Source organism: Charadrius vociferus, unplaced genomic scaffold (genome assembly GCF_000708025.1).
Source record: "Charadrius vociferus isolate BGI_N301 unplaced genomic scaffold, ASM70802v2 scaffold263, whole genome shotgun sequence".
Classification (NCBI taxonomy): domain Eukaryota; kingdom Metazoa; phylum Chordata; class Aves; order Charadriiformes; family Charadriidae; genus Charadrius; species Charadrius vociferus.
The window spans coordinates 2,024,283-2,045,317 of record NW_009647769.1 but is presented as its reverse complement, the minus strand read 5'-3'; the positions used below and the strand labels follow the sequence as shown (position 1 = coordinate 2,045,317).

The window sequence follows — 21,035 nt, the reverse complement described above, 5'->3', positions numbered from 1 at the left end:
GATCCCCCCCCCCCGGCAGGAGAGGGGTTGTGGGTTGTGCCCAGAAGCAGTGAGGGAACTCCTGCCTGGGCAGAGGGACGAGGAGGCGATGGCAGGAGTGTATGTTGGCACTGCCCCTGCGTCCTGCGCTCGGTGGAGTGTCAAACCGTGTGGGTGAAGCGGTATTCGTGGGGCTGTGAACTGCACTGAACCGGAATTGCTTATTTCTCCAGGCCTTTCTTAGCTTTCTGAAGGCTGAACGTGTTTTGATCTACCTGGTACTCCCGGAAAAAAATTGGGCCGTGAATTAGGAGGTTTAAAGCATGGCCACTTTCCTCATCTCTTTTTGGCTGCCTGGATACCTACTGCACCTGGAGGTCAATCATGCAGTGTTAAAATGTCCACACTGGCCCTCCATGAGGTTGTGGTTCCTCCTGATGGGGTGAGCAGAGTAAAGATTGTTGCTGCTGGAAGGAGGAGCTCCCATTTCCCATCCTCCTGCCTTATCTGTGCGGGACCCTTTTTTGGGTTGATTCAACACACCAGTCTGACAGAAGGCTGGTGAAATTGCTCGTAGGAGGTCCTGACAAGGAAGGGAGACGAGACCTCTCCTGACTAGCTCAACTGCTTGTGGAAACGCAGCCTGACTCGGTTAGGTTTGATTTAGAATACTTCCACGCCATTGCAGGAAACTTGTAATTCAAGAGCTATCTTTTGTTTTGTTTGAAGCTTGGTGAAATTTTGGTTTTGCTTTCAGCCTGCTGCTGGCTGAAAGTTGGATTTATCAACCCAACTTCTGTGCTGAGAAGCATGTTTTGCTTTCAGCCTGCTGCTGGCTGATAAACCCAACTTCTGTGCTGAGAAGCACGCTAAATGCATTTCTCTCTGGAGTGTGGGAAAAAGCTACTGTGGTTGGTTTTGCATTTATGGTTTGATTTGTTTTGCCATTCTTCTTCCTAATGATAAAACTATGCAAGTGTCTCTTTCTGATGGGTGACATCTGCTGGGTTTGTACCCAGAGAGTTGATGTAGCCATTCCAGGGCCATCCAAACCAGGATCAGAAGCTACACAGAGAAATTTCCAGTGGAGAAGTTGAAATGTTGCGCTAGTTCCTCACACAAATACCAAGTTGCTAATACAAAGGGATGTTTCAATCCACAGGCAACTTACTCTCTGAAATTAATGTCCTAGAAAAGACAGAAGTTCAGCTGTCCAACCAGTCGTACAGGTTTTCAGTATTTTTGGTTTGGTGTTACTGCTGAAAAAAGAGCTCATAGACTTCCCCATTTCTTTTTTTTTAAATCCGAGGGTTTTAATGATGTCATATAATGGTTTCAAAATGCAGTTATATTTATAAAGCATAATTATTTAATTGGATAAGTGGGGTTGGAATGCAACAGGACAGTTTTATTTGGATCATGAAACCTTTTTGTGTATGTATTTTGTATTTTTAGGAGCATAAAATTCTTCAATGTTTGTCCTGCAATTTTGATGGAACGTGTTGTAGTAAGCATTTTCTGCAGTGGTTTGCAGTTCTCACTGTCAGGCATGCAAAGCTGCTTTTCCAGCTCTCTAACTAAGAAGGAAAATCCTCCCTGGTAAAGGAGACAGACCAGAGCAAATATTTTCTGCACTGTGAATTTCCATTTACTAAAACACAGAGAGCTGTCATTTTAGTTTTGTAGTTATCTTCCTCTTAAGAGCAAAACTGATCTTTGTGCTGCTACCGTGGCTAAAAGCTGTGAGGACAAGTTGGAAAGAGAGAACTATTCATAAAGAGGAAGACTCAAGAGTATAGGGGCAAAATCATCGTCTTCCTGTCATCCCATTCTTTTTAGTAGTAGGAAGCTGTCCTAGAAGAGAAATGTTCCTTGTTCTGGCATTGAGAGGTGCTTCAAAATGACTTTCTTCTCACAGAAAATTAAGTTTCTGAATGGGGTCTGTGGTCTTACAGGAAAGCTTAGGTGGTAAATGAAGTCATTAGACCTTTTCTCTGGGGCTTTGTCCCTAGCTGTAATAATGCCTTCTTGTGCCTGATGACCTTAGTCCTGAGACTGAGCAAAGAAACTGCCAACTTTTTCAAACTCTTATTCAAATAAGCACAGAAAATACCCCTCCTCCTCGTCACTGAAAAAGCACGGGAGGTTTGCTTACAACTCTCAAGAATGGCTTTTCCTGTGAAGTCTCACTGGGACTGTCTTGGTCCTCTTGTGAAAGAAACTCAGAATTGACCTCGCCTTTCTCCCCTGTAGTGATCTTTGCTTTCCTTGGATCCGTGGTATTGATTTTATTGCTCTTGTACTGTGCAGCATGGATCTTCCCATGCAACCCTCTTGGCTCCCACGTTTTCCACTTTGTATTTCTTTGACGGAACAGAAACCTTAGTAATAACATCAGAACTAATTAAAAGAGCTCATTCATATGCCTTGCTGTCACAGCAGTACTTTGATGCTCTTTTTTGTGGTACATCTTTTAATTTATGAAAGGAATTTTATTACATATATATGAATACATATTGTATAATATGGAAGGAATTTATACAAGGGAAGCATCTTTCTAATTATAGCTCAAAACTATGTGTTTGAGAGTTTTGGCTAATACAAACTGTCACCCATTTTGGTCTTTATTAGCTATTTGTTTTCTTAGAGCATGCTGTAAGTCATAAGGTGTGTCTGCATCTGAGAACTTGGCTTTGGCTAGAGGCACTGAGAGCGTAGTGCACTGGGTCCCTTCACTGAGACTTTCCAGTAGAAAGGATTACATGATAAATCCTCTTCCTGTAGGTCCTGCCCACAGAAGGAAATTGCCGAGGCAGAATTGCTGTGAGAATGGAATTGGAAATAGAGATTGCAGATGAGTAAAAATGGTTAACAGGTTTGTTTCATGATGAATTATCAAGGGTTATGGGCAGCTGTTCTTTGAAGTATTTTAACTTTGTACCAAATAGCTCAACAATAACACCTTCACTTGGTTATTTACAAATATTGCAGGAACAAGAGAAAAGCTAACTTTTTAAGTGAGGGCTTTGCAGGTAGAGCAAAGAGCCACATCACATATTCTGTAGATGAAGAAATTCTGAAACTGGGCTTTTTCAGTCACCTTTAATGTTGCCTTCTTACAGTAGCGGTGGATGGGGTTTGAAACTGTAAGCTTTAGATGAGTTGAGCAAGCAGAGAGTAGTCAAATCTTAGCAGGGTGTATCGGCTGGGTATCTTTTGTGAAAAAACAGTTTCTGGGTATTGCATCAGTGAGGAAAGATGCAAGTCTTCAACTGTTATTATGAGTACATGAGTTATTTTAATTCGAAGTCCTTGCTGGGTTTGGCAAGCCTTCTTTTCCTGCATTTCTAGCTGAGAATCCAAACATGGTTCTGCCTGGACACCGAGTCATTCTTGTGCCTGCCATCTGGTGGCCAGATACCACAGCTAACTGGACTGGCTGCAAAAACCCAGCAGAGGCTCTGTCTTAAGGATACTGGAGAAAAAAGTAGATCCTTTTGTCACTGAGCCGTGCCTCAGATAGACATAAGGTTTTGCATGGTTTTCCTTGAGGAGAAATAGATTTTATAAGTTCTGTTACCATCTTTCTTCTCTTTCCTAGGATATGATGGAGCTCCTAGAGGAAGATCTCACCTGTCCCATTTGCTGTAGCCTGTTTGATGATCCTCGTGTCCTACCCTGTTCACACAATTTCTGCAGAAAGTGTCTGGAAGGAATTCTTGAAGGAAACGTGCGGAATGTGCTTTGGAGGCCGTCCCCTTTCAAGTGCCCCACGTGCAGGAAGGAAACTCCCGTTACTGGAGTCAACAGCTTGCAAGTCAACTATTCCCTGAAAGGTATTGTGGAGAAGTATAACAAAATCAAAGTAACTCCAAAAATGCCTGTGTGCAAAGTGCACAGCGGGCAACCCCTTAACATTTTTTGCCGGACGGACATGCAGCTGATCTGTGGGGTTTGTGCCACCCGTGGTGACCATACAAAGCATGTTTTCTGTTCTATTGAAGAAGCTTATTCCCAGGAGAAGCGGGCTTTTGAAACCCTGTTTCAGGGCTTTGAAACTTGGCGTTGTGGAGATGCCCTCTCGCGGCTGGATACCTTAGAAACCAGTAAGAGGAAAGCTCTGCAGATGCTGACCAAAGATTCTGACAAAGTGAAGGAGTTCTTTGAGAAGCTGCAGCACACGCTGGAGCAGAAACGAAATGAGATTCTTTCTGACTTTGAGACCATGAAGCTTGCAGTGATGCAGGCTTACGATCCGGAAATCAATAAACTGAACACAATTCTGCAAGAGCAACGGATGGCTTTTAACATCGCAGAGGCCTTCAAAGATGTGTCTGAACCCATTATATTTCTGCAGCAGATGCAGGAGTTCAGGGAAAAAATCAAGGTGCTCAAAGAAACGCCTTTACCTTGTTCCAGCGTGGACATCAGCCCTACAATGAAGAGCTTTGATACCAGCCAGTGGAATGGAATAAAACTAGTTGATGTGGACAAACTTTCCTTGCCTCAGGAAAACAGCACTCGTAAATTCAAGATTCCCTCAGTCTTTTCGCGCAGATTTATAGTGACCTCTCTTATTTGTTTGCTTATTCTTGCTGTCACCAGAATGTCCTTTGTGGAGTCAGTTGTTGACAATCTCCAGTGCTGGAAATCTCAGTTCTTTACAATTAGCTTGTCCTATTTGGCAGATACAGTGGAGATAGCAGATCATGCAGTCTTTTACTGGGAACAGATGACAGATGGAGCTTCACTTCTAAGAGAAAAGTGTAAAAACTATACATTGGTTGTACTGGATAATGTTGCACAGTTTGTGTGCAAATATAAACTGTTGTGAAGTCCCTGCAGAAATATAAGAACTAAGAGAGATCTGGTGAAGAAAACGTAGAACCTCTTAAAATTAATTGGTTTTTTAAGACTTCAGTGAAAACATTCAAAGATTCAAAATGTTTCCAAAACATTCATACTGCTCAACTAGTTTGAGCACTGATAAACTGGAAGATGAAATGGAGCTTTGAAAAACACATTGTTTCTGGATTCTTCTTCCAGTGGCGATTATAGGAATATTATTCACTGTAAATCATTTTTATTACCAAAATATAGGGCCAAACTGTGTACTTAGTTTAATGTTAATGTAATTGTAGAATAAGATAACAAGTGTCACTTCCTAAAACCTCATAGTTAAAAATTATTTTTTTTCTAACTGGGAGGTGGTTTGGCAAGAGGAAGAACAGTTGTGATTGAGAAGAGCGCTGCACCGAGAGGCTTGTTGACGACTGTCCTTCCACTCCAAAATACGGAGTGCATCATTCACTGTCGGGAACCACTTTCTATCTGAGGATGTTACTTCTCACTGAAATAGATATATGTTGGGGGTTTTTTTGTATAACGAAATGTTGTAATTACTGCATTCAGATTACTGTAGATACTGGTTATTGTTTACATGTTCTATACAAAAATGTATCTTCAGGGCAAGCATAAATTCTAGGGGTGAGTGAAATCAGTTGAGGTTGGTAAAAGAAGAACAAGCTGCAAGATTGTCCATATTTTGCAGATAGTACATACTTTGCAGTTTACTTTTCCAACATCAAATAGTTGGGGTGACTGAGCTGTCTTGTTAGATCCATGTTTCTCTGAAGCCACACTTTCTTAAAAAGTGGCCTTAGTGTAAACAGTTCAGTGTGATGAAAGGCACACACAGGTCAGGCACGGGAAGGCAGCTTGTGCTTTGGCCCTGCAAAGGTGGCAGGTAGAGCAGTTTCTCTCCTGTCCCTCTGTCTCCCCAGATAGTAATTCCAAGAGCTGGGGGAAAAGGTGGGATGATTTCTTGGAACAGAGTGTGTAACGTGATGGGAGTATGGATGTTGTGGGTGTTTAGAAGTGCTTTAGCACTGGAACATGTATGGGCTCTTCTGCTGTTACTAGATTTTCATGTACTTTGTTTCAGGAATTAATTGAATTTTCTTAGTGTATTGATTTGGCCGTAGGATAACAGTGATTTAAAGTGAACCATAAGCTTGACTTCTCTGAAGTGCCCTTCTTTAAGAGCATACAATACTGAAATATATTGCTTGAAGCACATCTAACCTCTTTTTGCAGTGGTCCTATGAACAGCAATATATAGAATGAAAACATTTAGTTGGCATTTCCAGGAAACAAATGTAATGTGTATCATACTTTGGGGATATTCGTTGGCCTCTCTCAAGGTTTAGTAAGTTGTGATGGTCAATTCACTGTCTTCCAGTAGTCCTTGCAAGCTGTTCATGTCAAAAATAAAACATTAAATTCCAAGAATCAAAGTTTCCGAGCAACCAAACCCTGCAAACAAGGCGATTGTGCATTATATTTACATCTTTGTTGCCCGGGAGTCCTGTTGCTGCTCCACACCTCACTCCAAACACTTGCTGAAAGCACTGAATGGTTCTCGGAGCTGCAGATGCCTTGCAGTTTAGGAAAGATCAAGTCACAAACACGTAGATCAGAGAGTTACAATTCCTGAGTGGCTGAGAGTTATGAATAATCGAGAGATGGTCATTCTGAGTGTGGGAGGTGTGAGATTTGTAACCCGGGCTTCTACCTTGCAGCAGTTCCCCGAGTCCAGGCTAGCACGGATGTTGAATCATGATGACCAGGAATTTAAACTGGTGAATGGAGAGTTTTTTGTGGACAGAGATGGAACTTTGTTTAGTTACATCATGGACTTCTTGAGGACTCTTCAGGTCTCCTTACCTACTGATTTCTCAGACTATCAGAGGCTGCAGAGAGAAGCAGAATTCTATGGGCTCTACCCTCTGGCCGACATCCTGAGCCAGGAACACTTGCTGAAGCCAAGGTTGGAGATCTTGGAAGTGCGTTTTTCTCTCCAAGAGATGCAGGCCTTCTTCCGGATATTTGGTTCCTGCAGTACCACTGTTGAGACACTAGCTGAACAGATCACTGTGTTTACAGGGCAGCAGTCAGGACAGAGCTGGAACAGCCCTTTTCCTTCTCAGAAACCACTCGTTCCACTTCCTTTGGAAAGACCTTCTCATCATGACATGGTTTTTCAGTGTGGTACTGACTACTCTGCTGGTGACCAGTTTGTGGCCAGGTACTCTCCCTAGTGTGACTTCTCATTATGGAAATGTCTTTGTGACTTCTAGTTCATGAAGTACATGCTACGTGCTGGCAAAGCTCACTTTAAAGAAACTATTGGACAGCTGTCTGACAGAAAAGAAATAAGTTTCCTTCTTTCTGCTAGTTCAACGTTACCTTTTTCTAGTTCTGAAATACCCAGTTTATTTTCCATTACAGTGATTTGCCTGTTCTTCAGCTTTTTAAAATGCTGTTCTCAATGTTTGGTTTTGAGTTCTGTTGGGTCTTTCTCTGCCCTTTCTTCCTCATTTGCTCTCCCAGGCTTTAGAATTTCATGGCATCAGTGACCTTCTAGAGGACTTGGAAAACATAGAGTAAAATGAAGCAAAGGAAACAAAATAAGTAAGGAGTGAAGTACTGGGGAAGCCTAAAATCTCCACTAGCTTATAGTCCAAAAGACTTTCATATGGAAAAGCGGAAAAAGAGAATTGCTAAACAGGGTTAAAAACACCGGTGGAACTAAGATAGCAATTCAGGGACTGGAAAGCTTTTGTAGAGCCTTTTACTGGGGGGAGGGAGAAGGGGTAGATTATTAACTATATGCTACACAGTGGCTTTTCTTTGAATTCAGAATCAGGTTCTGTTTTTATTAAGATTACTGTATATCAGTGATTTCTGTGATAGCAGTATCGTATTCTAATGACAACCTACATTTTTTAAACAAGCTTTTGCTGAATGTCTCTATTTTATGGAGACACGTTCATACTGTATAAGAAAATGTAACCTAATTTTGTCCTCTGTGGCTGTTACAACATCTGGAATTTTATGGAAATTTCATTGAAATATTTCCAAAAGGGTTATTCTCTCTGAATATATGAATCAACACAGCAGTCATTTGATTATTTAAAAAAAAAAAAAAGAATAAATTTTATCTTTCTTCTAGCTTTCTTTGGCTAAGCAAGTAGAAGAAAAACTACTTTGCATTTGCCAAACTTTAACTTTGTAATGTATTACTAATTTTAATGGACTAACAGTGGGTTGAGTAGGTTATGGCAACTTAAATAGTGGAGAAAATATTCCTGATTGTTTCCTTTATTTCTTCAGACCTGGTAAAAATTTTCCTCTGCAGATCAATAGAAAGGCTTATCTTGAGTAATGAAACAAGTCGAGTTTGGTTATGTTGCCTGCTGAATTTCTATCGACTTGGTCTTTGTGGTGACATGGTCTCTTTTTTGTCCTTTCCATGAATGTTTGGTGTACTTCCCTGTGAACTGTGGAACGGTTTCACCCCTGTCAGCGGATGTATTTTGTAATAGTATTTTTACCTGACTTCTGTTCCTCAAAATGTCTGGAGAGATTCTTAAACTGTACTTTCTGTCAAGCAAAATCATTTGAGGCGATGTGAAAATGATTTTCATACTTGTAAACACAAGACCTGCTGTACAAGGTAACTTTGCAATAAATGTCACTGTTTGTAGAGAGAGATTCCGTGTAATGAAAAGTGATGCCGTAGGGGTGAATGTGACTTCACTGTCCTTTCCGTCATTTACTCTTACCTGGAAAACTGTTGCAGCATTATATAGAGCATGGCATTCACCTCTCCTCCATTAAATTAAATGAGATGGAGGATATCAGAGCTATTTCTTAAGAAATTAAGTTTTGGTGTAGGGGTGAAAGAGAGGTGCTTCTTCCCCAACATGTAACTGGATAAATTGAGAATTACTGTTCTTACAACACGAGAAGGAGTTAAATTGTCCTCAAAGGACAAAAAAAAATACCTGGAACCTTGTAAACCTGTGCAACTGTGCTGACCTGCACCATCTGAGGACCCGTTTTATTTAAAAAAAAAAAAAATTGATTCCATCCTCAAGAAGTAATTGAAGTGTGTTGTAACCGCTTTTTTCTTATTTTAGGTATGTTTCCATAAAGCCTGATAATAGAAAGCTGATTAATGGTACTAATGTGCTAGGCCTGCTGCTTGACACTTTATTGAAAGATGGATTTCGCCTCATAAGCACCAGGACGATATCCAGTGCAGAAAAAGTCGAATGCTACAGTTTGGAAAGGATGAGTAGACCAGCAGGCCTGACCATCACGGCGAGCCAAACCCAAGGGAGCTCCGGGGCAGCACAGGCAAAGAGAAGCCAAGTGCAGAAAGGGAAATGAAGCCTTTTCCTTTCATCTCTTGAAGGTGGAAGAGGGGTGTGTCGCCACCAGTGGCCTTTTACTCTTGGCTTGTTTGCAACTGCACCTATTGAGAGAAGTAACAAACAAACAATTTTCTTTTTTTTTTTTCAAGTATTCGGAAAAAAAAGATTGCTTTCCTGCCTGTTATCGCTCCACCCTCTTCAACTCTAAATAAAAGAGGCACAGATTCAATACTGGTTTTGTGGACCAGATTCCAGCATTTTCAAGGGGCGTTTTTGTTTTTCTCTGGGGCTATAATTTATATTGGGACTTGCAAAAAATCAGCCATTGCTTCTAGAAAATTGTTTTTATGTTCTGTGCTAATCTGTAAGTAGATTTTCAATACATGATGATACATGAAGAAGTAACAGCTTGACACAGCTGTCTTCCCAACAGTTTGGGGAAGCTGGAGGAGGAACGCAAACCTCAACGATTGAATATTGCTTCTACTTTGAAAAGATACATGTACACTGATTCTCTTGCAGTTAGCCGAAAGCAACGTAATAGAAACATCCCAAGTGGTATTGCTGTGTGGCTCCAGACATCAGAAAGTGGCTTTGTGAAGCTGCCACCAGTGTCTGTGAAATAAGGTGTGGTGTCTCTCGCAGAACACTCCTCTGTTATCTCCTCCCACTCCAAAGGTTGCTCCTAGAATGGATCAGGAGCAGCCCTGAGGAGAAGGACCTGGGGGAGCTGATTGATGAGAAGCTCAACATGAGCCAGCAATGCACAATTGCAGCCCAGAAGGCCAACCGTATCCTTGGCTGCATCAGAAGAAATGTGGCCAGCAGGTCAAGGGAGATGATTCTTCCCCTCTACTCTGGTGAGACCCCACCTGGAGTACTGCATCCAGCTCTGGAGCCTGTAAGATAAGAAGGACATGGACCTGTTGGAGCTCCTCCAGAGGAGGGCCACGAAGATGGTCAGAGGGCTGGAGCACCTCTCCTATGAAGGCAGGCTGAGAGAGTTGGGGTTGTTCAGCCTGGAGAAGAGAAGGCTCCGGGGAGACCTTATTGTGGCCTGCAGGAAAGCTGGGGAAGGACTTTTTACAAGGGCATGTAGTGATAGGATGAGGGGGAATGGCTTAAAACTGGAAGAAGGTAGATTTAGATATTAGGAAGAAATTTTTCCCTCTGAGGGTGGTGAGGCACTGGAACAGGTTGTCCAGAGAGGTTGTTGAGGCCCCATCCCTGGAGGTGTTCAAGGCCAGGCTGGACGTGGCCCTGGGCAACCTGGTCTAGTGGGAGGTGTCCCTGCCCATGGCAGGGGAGTTGGAATCAATGATCTTCAAGGTCCTTTCCAACCTAAACCATTCTATGATTCTATGATTCTTAGTGTTGAGAATTAAATGATAAAGGTCTTTGTCACCAAAGGGTCAGTTAATTTTTAGAGCTTTAATTTTTAAAAAGAATGAAAATGTGATAAACAGTCCTTCAGATGGAAGAGTTAGTACAGTTTTAAACAAAATAGTACAAAGGATTTCTTAATGCTTGTTAAGTGCAAAACATATTTAGGAGGAAGGCTTGGCAGAAGTGGCTTTAAAAGCCTTGGGAATGTTAGCCCTGTACAACGTTTTGTAAAGACGCCAAAATTAGCTCAGGTACCAGGAGAGGTAAGTTAGTGAGGCCTTATAAATTAAGAATCTTTTGTCCTCCCTTCAAGGCAGGGAAAGAAGATAGCAATAACTTCAAGGTTTCATTATTTGAATCAGACTTTTGTTGTTGATAAAACACCATCTTTTCAAAGTTACAAACAGCCAAGTAGAGCTCGTTTGGGCTTTCTTGTCTGACTAATTAGATCTGGCTTTTCGTTAGCTTTAAAGTTTATTACTTTATTTGCAGCACTTAATAATGGGGGTGAGGGGTGGGAATCACCCATCTGTTTCTTGCCCTTAGGAATTTCAGTGAAATGGATCTTCACAGACTGGTGGTGCCACTATCGGGCATCTCTTTTCTTTTCCTGCCACTGTAGTGCATTTTAGCTTGACACAAGTTCAGCGGCAACAAAGAGGTCCTCTTTGCTTGTTCTAGAGCTTTCTGGGTTGAGAATAATGTGATTATGGGACTACATCTCCTACAGGTTATATATAATGTAGTAAATGTTGAAGAACATAAGAGTGGATGCTTTCCATTCAAACAGGATTTTTTTCTTTTTTCTCAATAGCATCAATATGTTCCTATACATCTTGATATAATTTTTACAGTGAGAACCATCATTCATTGTAGTAACCTCCCCAGGGAGGTGGTGGAGTTCCCATCGTGGAGGTTTTCAAGATGTGACTGGACAGGATGCTAAATCATCTCACCTGGGCTCCCTTTCCCACGACAAGCTGGACCAGCTGATCTTTCAGGGTCCCTTTCAGCCTGGCCTGTTCCAGGATTCTGCAAAGACCTTCTGTGAAGGTCTGTGTCAGAAGTCATATAATGGTGGACTTTGAGGTGAGACCGTTGATGGCAGCGTTCAGGTGACACAGCAGACAAGCTGTATGGGACGGCTGTCCCGACAGGTTGCTGTGCTGCAAAGACAACGCTACTTGTTTTCTAAGTTCATTTTGAGGTCTATGTGCTGACTTTCCAGAAAAGTTCCCATTGCTCAAATTGATGTAAAACTGAAACCACTAATGAGGAGTATTGAGTACGTCAGTGACTCTGAATATTGTTGGTGAAGAGCCTTACCAATAATAGCGAGAAACACAAGACAAAAGTGACAACTTTTTACAGGGAAAGGAAAAAAAAATGGACTTGAGGCTGTGTTTAAACATGATGCCTTAAATGCTCGCTGATAGCGGTGTGAACTAAGACTTGTTTCAGAACCCCTTGTAGTAACAAAATTAGGCTACTTCACCTACAGCAGAAGTAATGAGTTTATTTTCCTTGCTGTAGCAGCCACTTTGAAAATTGAAGTTTGGGTTTGGTTTTTTTTCTTTTTTTGTGGGTTTCTTTTTTTTTAAACTGATGGTAGCTTAAGTAAGTTTAAGAGTATGTGTGCATACCAGTAACCTGGCAGAAATCTGGTGAAAGTGTCTGACTGATGCCAGTAGGATACCCATGACTTTTAATTGAAGATAATTTGATATTTGGATGGTTCTTCAACAGAAAGCAGCATCCTGGATTTCTTTATACAGCAAGTGGAAGCAGCGATGGTAGAGCTACGGATAGTGTAGCTTCAAGCTACAACTAACTGGTGGTAACCACAGAAGAAGGGGTGAAAGTATGTTAAATTTCAGACAAATTAATATAAAAATAGGACCTTCAGCTGGCCTGGGTTGCTGCTGCCCTCCACCTTCCGAGATTGTTTACGGTACCGTAAAGTGTTGCTGAACCAGGATGGCCATTTTTCTGTGCCTTCTTTGGAGTGATGTGCAGCGCATCCCGCAGGCACTGAGGCAGTTATTTAGAAGAAGCAGCGGCCGATATTTTTACTGCTCTTTCCCATCTGAGGTCCCGAACAGGCAGCAATGCAGCGGAGAGCACACTGCGTCGTGTGCCATCAGCAGAGTGGTTCACACCGGTGCATTTCCCCTGAAGATAACGGCTGTACAAGTAGAAGTGAATTGGGCTGATGGGAGCCCGGATTAGCTGAGCCTGAGTGATTTTAAAAGCCTTTTGGTCAAAAGCAGATTATGTGTTAAACTAAGTACTTTCACCTAGATCTTGGCAGGCAAGTCAACTCTAGTATCTCACAATACGATCTCTGCTGGACTAGAACGTATTGTTGGTGGCTCAGTCTTGCTTTTGCGTAGGACAGAACCAGGAGCTCTGATTGCTCACATCTAGCTCTGGTTTTGATTAAATAGGAATGGGATTTTGAAACATTTAGACAATTTTTCCAGTGAAGTTGCAATTTATGATCACTGACACGATCCACTTCTTCCAGTCATTGCCAACTTTCTCAAGAGAATTCCTTTTTTTCCTGGGAAGGTGCAAAATTCACTGATTTTGGTAAACTTACTGCCATATTTGCCTTTTTATTCTTCCTTGGATTCAGCAAAAAAGTGCAAACTGTTCCAGTGCCCGAGATGCTACAGACTGACTGCCTCAGTGCTGGGAGGAGCCCTCGCTTACGGTGAGCAGTGAGCTCTCTTCTGCTTTTTAACACACAAGCGGACTCCCAGAACAGCAAAATCACTAGAGGGAAAGGAAACTAAAAGGTAAGATAACACCGTCATTCTGCCCGATGCAGTTTACGTGGCAGCAGATTATTCAAATAGGTTGATCGTCTGATAACTTGCTGCTAGATTTGCAAAAGGCAGATGATGTGGAAAGACACCGCCTTATTTATCTTGTATTTTCTTTATTTTAGTCACTGTTCCCTCTTTTATAGTTGGATTTCATCCTGTGTTTCTATATTCAAGACTATCCAAGGTTTTATCAAGACAGTTTTGTGTTGCCTGTTGGATATCCCAACAGGATAGAGACACCACACTTTTTCCATCATTCTTTTATGCCATTCTTATCTCTTTTGGGGATATGTCATTTATTTACCACCCAAATTGTTCAGGAATCTGCCGATACCAGGGAGGAGAGAGTCTGACATGAAACACCTTCCTGTTCTTTGGGTAGTGATTTCAAAATGACAATTCATGAGGGATATTGTTCTTTTAGGAAGCGCAGTCACTGCATTCTTATAGGTTCTACAGTCAGTGCTCATAAGATTGTGTAAATGATTAAGAATAGAAGTTTAAATAAAATTATTGCAATTCATAATATGCTCAGACTACAAAAGACTGATCTCAGCGCTGGCCTTAGTACTGCGAAGTTTTTCCCTTTACTAAATAATTCCAAACCATTTTTCACTTCCGTGCATAGTTGACTCTCATGAAAATAGTAGAAGATAGATCATCTTAAGAAAAATGGAGAAAAAGATAGTTTTGAAGTGATAAAAATGGATCTTAAATCATAAGAGTGAAAATCATATTATTTTCCATGCGGCAATAAGGACACTTTGTCCAAATGCATTGTTTCATGTTCTCCTTTGGTTAGTGCTGTGAGGTGACCATGCCACTTACCTTACATGCCTGGTTTAGGTGAAATGAGTTGCCCTCTGGACATGCCCCTCTCTCATCACTGACCATTGAGGAGACTGGATGGCTAAGGTAGAGTAGATGCTTAATCTCTAACTGACTGAAGTGAGTTAAGATGAGGATCAGAGGGCTGGAGCACCTCTCCTATGAAGACAGGCTGAGAGAGTTGGAGTCGTTCAGCCTGGAGAAGAGAAGGCTCTGGGGAGACCTTGTAGCAGCCTTCTAGTATCTGAAGGGTGCCTACAAGAAAGCTGGAGAGGGACTTTTTACACGGGCATGTAGTGATAGGACAAGGGGGAATGGCTTCAAAATGGAAAAGGGTAAATTTAGAATAAATATCAGGAAGAAGTTTTTCACTCTGAGGGTGATGAGGCACAGGAACAGGTTGCCTATAGAAGTTGTGGAGGCCCCATCCCTGGAAGTGTTCAAGGCCAGGCTGGATGGGGCTTTGAGCAACCTGGTCTAGTGGGAGGTGTCCTTGCCCATGGCAGGGGGGTTGGAACTAGATGATCTTCAAGGTCCCTTCCAACCTAAGCCATTCTATGATTCTATGATTCTAAGACTCCCCCTTAAGATGCAGTATATGAGCAATTAATAGCTCAAATATAGGCAAATAGGGCAAAAGATGACACTGGAGTAATTGCATCCTGCCCTGCTTCTACAGGCTTGCAAACAGGGGTAGTAACTTCTGTTCTGACTTCAAAGAAACTTTTCTCCATGTTGGGATGTTCCCACTTTTTACCTAGTTTGGTTGGTTTTCAGTTTTCCAGTGCTCAAAAGTAACTCCTTTAATCTGAGCTGTGTGAGGTTGATGTACTTTAGTCTGTTTCTGGAAGGGAAAATTCTAAGGTATATCCAACACACAATCTGGGTGATACTCCGTTTTGATCCACAGCTGAATTCAGTACCAGAAAGCTGCCGAAGTGGGCCAGAAGTCCTGTTTGAGATCACAATGAAGCGTTCATAACTTTCAATATTTGTTTTAAAAAAAGCTGCTTCCAGATTGCTGGAAAGTGTTATTGAATATTCATTGGGAAACAGGCTGGGAGCTCTCCAAGAGGGGGAGGGAGACTCATTGCCTCTTACTCCTTCCCTCTGATTTGTGCTGAACCATTGCCAGGCTTTAACTTTACAGGGTTTATTTTTATTGATTTTCAACAATAAACAGTGGGAGTATCTACAGTAAAAGATTTACAGCGCATCACGAGGAAATACAACTCCCTACCAAATATTATATTGATCTATTCCCAGATGCTACTGAAGCAGCGTATAAAAGCCCAAATCAAGTCCAGTGATGGAGAACTTCCTCTCTCTAGTGACAGATGCGTATGACTGTTATGTCTTCAGAAGACAATAAAAGGGAAGGGAGTGACTCCGCTTCTTTGACCGTATCTTCAACAGCCCAGTTAAATCTGTCAACTCAATGTAATCCACATAAATAAAGAATTTGGGAACCAAGGGAACTGCTAGTGCGTCTGAAGATTCCCATTCTTTGAAGCTGCCTCTCCTGCTGCAGTCAGGCCATAATTAGTCACAGAAGGCCTTGTTGTGACTAGTAAATGGATGGACCAACAATGATTTGAATAGTCTGGAACTGGCTGGAGATATGCCTGGAGCCTTGAATATTCTCAAATGGGTGGGTGGGATGTAAATCACTAGTCATCGCATAAAATACAAATAAATCTGACTTCTATTAAAAAAAAAAATAGGAGGTGAGTGTCAGTTTTCCAGACTATCGTGTAGTTTCTGCTGAAATAACCCCCTGAAGTGTGATCCGATGTGTAAATTTTTCCAAGAATCCTTCCTCCATTTCTACTCTGTTTCCATTCTAATGCAATGGTTCAATAATTGGTGGCTTCTTTCTGGTCAGAAAGATGATGAATGTAGCCCTAAAGGTTGGAAAGAGTAATGTGTACAAGTCTAGAGAATGAATTAAGGGCTTTGCTTTCTAAGCAAGTTTCTGCCCCACCAGTCAGCTGAGTGCTTGCTGAAACTGTGAAGAATTAAACGTTGCAACATTGTTCCATCCTGATTCTCCATTGGAAAAAAAGGCAATAGCTTGGAAACATCAAGTCTGGTGTTTTTCTAGTACTTTGGAGTCGGGAACTCAATTTTCTTTGAATTTCCAAGGCAGTTTGTAGCTTTCATTGAGGACCTTCAGAAAAGACTGGTCTATCGTTGGTTTTGTTCCCCAGTGATAACTAAACTGAGTAATAAAATAATTGCTGACATACCATTTTATTTACAATGTTGTATTCAACAATAAACAGAAGGCATGCTGATCCTTCTATCCTTTAACCTTTGCATCTTTTTACTACGTCTTCAGCTCACTCCTCAGCCTGGTCACTGGTGGAATAGCAGAAGAGGCTACGTGATGAGGACAAGCAGAGATCCACAGAAGAAAGCAAACTCACTTCTTGGAACAAGAAATTAAGGAATAAAATTCAGCTGGAAAGAGTCACTGCCTTTGTGGGACCAAAGAGACACAACTTATTGTATTGAAGGGAGGACAGTTAACAGAGCTGTCAGGAATTTCAACGCCACCAGACAAGGAAAAGCAGAAGATCTTATAGGGGTGAATGAATGGGTGGGTGATAGCTGCTAAAAGAATGTGCAAAAGGCACAGAACAACTTAGATGTGAGACTTAAACGTTCATGAGACTATGGGGATGATTTTTTTTTTTCCAATTTGTTAGGTAAGCAGATCTGCAGAATATCTTACATCAATAGTTTCGCATACCTGAAGGACAAAATTCTCTCTGAGGTCAGTTCTGGATCTATGCTATGAAGTGAAACATTGCAGGATCCAGACATAAGATGGGTTAATCATGTTCATACCTCACACCTGGAAACAGAAGTTAAGCTTTTGGTGGCCAAAAAGACAAACTCTGAAGACGAGAATACCAGCACTGCTTCGGCAGCACTGGGGTTATAAGCCTCTTGGCTTACTGGATCCATCCCATTGGTAGCCTTTGTTTGAACTCCAGTTGCAGTACGCTGAGCAATAACCTATTAGTAAGTTCCTAATTTTCCATAAGCTGGAAATGTATCTCCTGGGACAGACTGGTTTACATTGTTTTCCCCGTTGATCCTTAAGCCGTGTAGTTTTCCTTTGCTATCTATGTTCAAAACATTATTTTCTGAAGATGTCTCAGTAAACTGTGGATCCCTGGAATACGTTAATGGCTTAATGATTAATATGGCCATGTCAAGCATGTAAATGAAAAATTGTAACTGCATGGCCCCTGATGTAACTGAGATCCTCTTCCCATCTTTGATTAAGTTAACGATGTTTTGTGCTGTTATTCAAGAAGACTTTTCTTTGACAATTCAAGTGTGATAGTGCAATCCAGAGTTCACTGGTGTTCATATGCAGTCCTGAAGACTCTATGGATACATGCGTAAAAGGATGGGCAAAAGATCGTCTTTTTGCTAGACTCATCTTTCATTTCAGAGACCCTCTGCAGAGCCTTGGCTGGAAAATGCACTAACAGGCACAGGGACACTTGGGCAACTGTTCTCTTGGCTACAGTTTGCCCCATAAGCCGTGCTGTAGCAGTCTCGTGTGCTTAGCTATTGAAAGCCTGATCCATGCTTTCACTGAACTTCTGAGGTAGGCTTTGAGACTGAAATAGAAAAGCTGAATGTCATGTGAAATTGCACAAGGCTAATGGAACACCAGTCTGCTGTGGTTTTGATCATCTATATTCTGCGGAGGGATCTATACTGACTTCTTGTCTCTCCCCATGCCAAGATATAGCCATGAGTGGAGGATCTAATGAGAATTCTTAGGAGTTCACATCTGGAGCATTCAGGATATGAAGATGCAGATTTCTGTTCTTCTCAAACGAGTGGTGAGAATCACGCGAATCTTCTACCAGAGGCAATGACTCCTGCTACAAAGACCACACAGCTCCTTCAGGCTGGGTGGATAATTACATGGAAGTAACTGTTTTGAAAGCTCAGACCAGGTCATTTTAACCTGGTGATGAAAAACTGCTAGCTGAAAACATTACTCTGTATCTGATCTTTCAGATGTATGTATTCACATCTCCTGACATCTGGGACAGCCAAAGTGAACACTGTACTGGAATTGAGTCATTACCACCTTTCCCCTTCCCTTTTCAAAAGATAAAGTGGGATCTCTTCTTCCATAGGAAAAGAAGTGATGTTACTAATGATCTAACATGCTCTTATTAAAACACCCTGGGACAGAATGGAGTCAATGAGTGACTAAAATAGAAGACACAAGCCTGTCTGTGACGGCTGGTAGGCACTAATCTGTTACAAAACCACTTCAGTAGTTGAAAGGAAAAGGTGGAACATCCCAAATGTTCCAGATCAAACAGTCAGACACTCTGCCACATTGATGAAAAGAAGCAGGTGAACTGCTACACACAAGGAAGGTGTGGTTTTTTTTTCTCTTTACCTCTTGTGCTGTTTTGCTGGAGGGCACGTAGGTCTGTATGGGTGGAAAGCCTGTGCTGTGTGATGCCTGTGCTTGGGAACTGGTGGTTACTCTCTTAGGGACCTAAGAACAGCATGCACAACCTTGTCTATACACACAGATTGCAAAGCATTGAATAGCTGCTCGTACTTCAGAAAACCCATAAAGAAGTTGTCTTTGCAAAGATGTCAGTCTCTGGAAAAGTCATTATTGCTATAAATGGTCTCTACTGCACCATATCTAAAGTTCGCCTTAGATGCCTGAGGCAATTCTTACCATTTTAAATTAGTATTTGCAAATATTAATTAACAATACCCTATTTAGCTTGTACAGCTTCATAGCTGGGACCCTCATTTTGGGAAGGTAGCTCTTTCTGCAGCGGAGGTAAAACTTTGTCTTCTTTTTGCTCCAAGTGTCAATTTTTGCTGTTATTGGAGACAGTTCTCCTTTCAGAGAAGACTGTCCTGAGAAAATGTTCTAATCTGATGGCATTTAGTAATGGGTTTGGTATTTGGCAAAACTGTCCTGCCAATTGTCTCTTTGAAGGCTTTGTACTCATTGGATGCAGGTAACGAGTCAGGAGCTGCCTTGTAGTGGGAAACAGAGAATGAAACGTGGACGTGGGCACTACTCTGATAGCTGGTGACAGAGCAACAACAGGCTTTCTCTGAAGGCTGAAGTTGAAGGTCTGGATGGCACCTCGAGGACCCTCGGTGTTTAGGAAATATTAATGAGAATGTAGAGATGCTGAAAAATGCAGGAAATTCCCATTTCTGTAAGATACCCTACTGTGAACCACACCTGACCTCTCTGTCTAGAGGAGAATATCCAGCTAAAGAGAACCTTACAGGAGAACCTTTCAGTCCTCTTCTGGTTCTGACCAAGCACGGAAATATTTTCTATGGAACTAGTCCTACAGGATGCTGGAAATGTATAGAAAATGATCTCTCAGTACCAGCAGAGTAGAGAATGACTGAATCAATACTGAAGGCTGGACATCCGTGAAGGCTTGTAAAGGGTGATTCTGAGCCTGAATTGACAGTGGAGTGCTGGATTGCTGTCTGCTTTCAGCTGAAGGATCCAAAGGTGATTTGACCTTGTCAGAATTAATTTTGGTGTTACTGTTACTGATAATTTCTGCTCTAGCGTAGTGCTGAGGGATCCAAGAACTGCAGACCACATACCATGAAATATCCAAGGTAATTCCAACTCTGTATCATCGGACAGCCTGGTGTTCCCAGGTTTGAGCTACGCTCAACTTCAGAAGAATTTATGTAGGAGAAAATCAGGATCTGCTTTGCAAATGTTCTGTTCCTTGTCACCCTCTAATCAAGGTCTAGCCATGTTAGGAAACTCGCTGACAGCCTCGGGCAAGAAGTGGGAACAGCAAAAGAGTTCTGGTCTTTCTCAGTGTTTCTGCTCAGGCAAACTAGAACCAGGGACCAGGTGCCTGTATCTCTTGTGACATCTTGAGGCAAGATGTTTTGCTTGTTCAGCCTTCTCAGAAGATTCATGGGACACTCATCAAGCCAAGTAAAATGTATCTTATGTGGATAGTCTTTAACGACACCACTACATGACACAGTAAGTGAATGCTAGGGAGGTCGTGCTCATTCCTGGGGTATGCCTTGATACGGAATTCCTTCTAAGCAAAAGCAGCTCCTAAGCAAAAGAGTAACACAAACGCTAGAGAGCCTGGAGAAGAGAAGGCTGCACGGAGACCTTATTGTGGCCTTTCAGTACCTAAAGGGGGCCTGCAGGAGAGCCGGGGAGGGACTTTCTACACGGGCATGTAGTGATCAGATGAGGGGGAATGGCTCCAAAGTGGAAGAAGGTAGATTTAGATTAGATATTAGGAAGAAATTTTTCACTTTGAGGGTGGTGAGGCACTGGAACAGGTTGCCCAGAGAAGATATGGAAGCCCCATCCCTGGAGGTGTTCAAGGCCAGGCTGGATGGGGCTTTGAGCAACCTGGTCTAGTGGGAGGTGTCCCTGCTCATGGCAGGGGGGTTGGACTAGATGATTTTCAAGGCCCCTTCCAACCTTAACCATTCTGTGAGTCTACGCTACAATTTCTAAAACTAAACCCAATCTTAACAGCTATTTAAGTGTTAATATAAGTATAAATTACTGAATAATAAAAGACTGCCTGGTATATAATTGGCTAATGAAAAGCTCTATTGGTAGCCACCAGGCTAGAACAAGAGGATGGCAGGATTAACGCTGTTCTTGCACAAAGACACACAATTATTGCTTTCACAGGTGCTGCTGAACAACGTTCTCCCATACAAGAACATCAGATGCACAGATACCAATGGCTGCATGCAG

At 42.0% G+C, this 21,035-nt stretch overlaps 2 protein-coding genes across 2 annotated transcripts; both read left to right on the top strand.

Annotated features, from left to right (window-relative positions):
• The first annotated feature begins 3,583 nt into the window (after window positions 1–3,583).
• Window positions 3,584–4,813, top strand: TRIM13 (tripartite motif containing 13). Its single transcript, XM_009882368.1, has one exon. It carries the CDS (start codon window positions 3,584–3,586, stop codon window positions 4,811–4,813), a length of 1,230 nt encoding a protein of 409 aa, XP_009880670.1.
• Window positions 4,814–6,015: 1,202 nt separating this feature from the next.
• On the top strand, window positions 6,016–9,216 carry KCNRG (potassium channel regulator). The gene is made up of 2 exons (XM_009882367.1): window positions 6,016–7,066; window positions 8,964–9,216. The coding sequence occupies exons 1-2, from the start codon at window positions 6,489–6,491 to the stop codon at window positions 9,214–9,216; spliced, it is 831 nt and encodes a 276-aa protein (XP_009880669.1). The 5' UTR covers window positions 6,016–6,488.
• Window positions 9,217–21,035: the final 11,819 nt, after the last annotated feature.

Bases quoted from the DNA above. Each gene is read 5' to 3' on its own strand.
- TRIM13 (XM_009882368.1), top strand. From the start codon at position 3,584: ATGATGGAGCTCCTAGAGGAAGATCTCACCTGTCCCATTTGCTGTAGC.
- KCNRG (XM_009882367.1), top strand. From the start codon at position 6,489: ATGAATAATCGAGAGATGGTCATTCTGAGTGTGGGAGGTGTGAGATTT. The intron at 7,067-8,963 runs GTACTCTCCCTA...TTCTTATTTTAG, and splicing joins GGTGACCAGTTTGTGGCCAG to GTATGTTTCCATAAAGCCTG.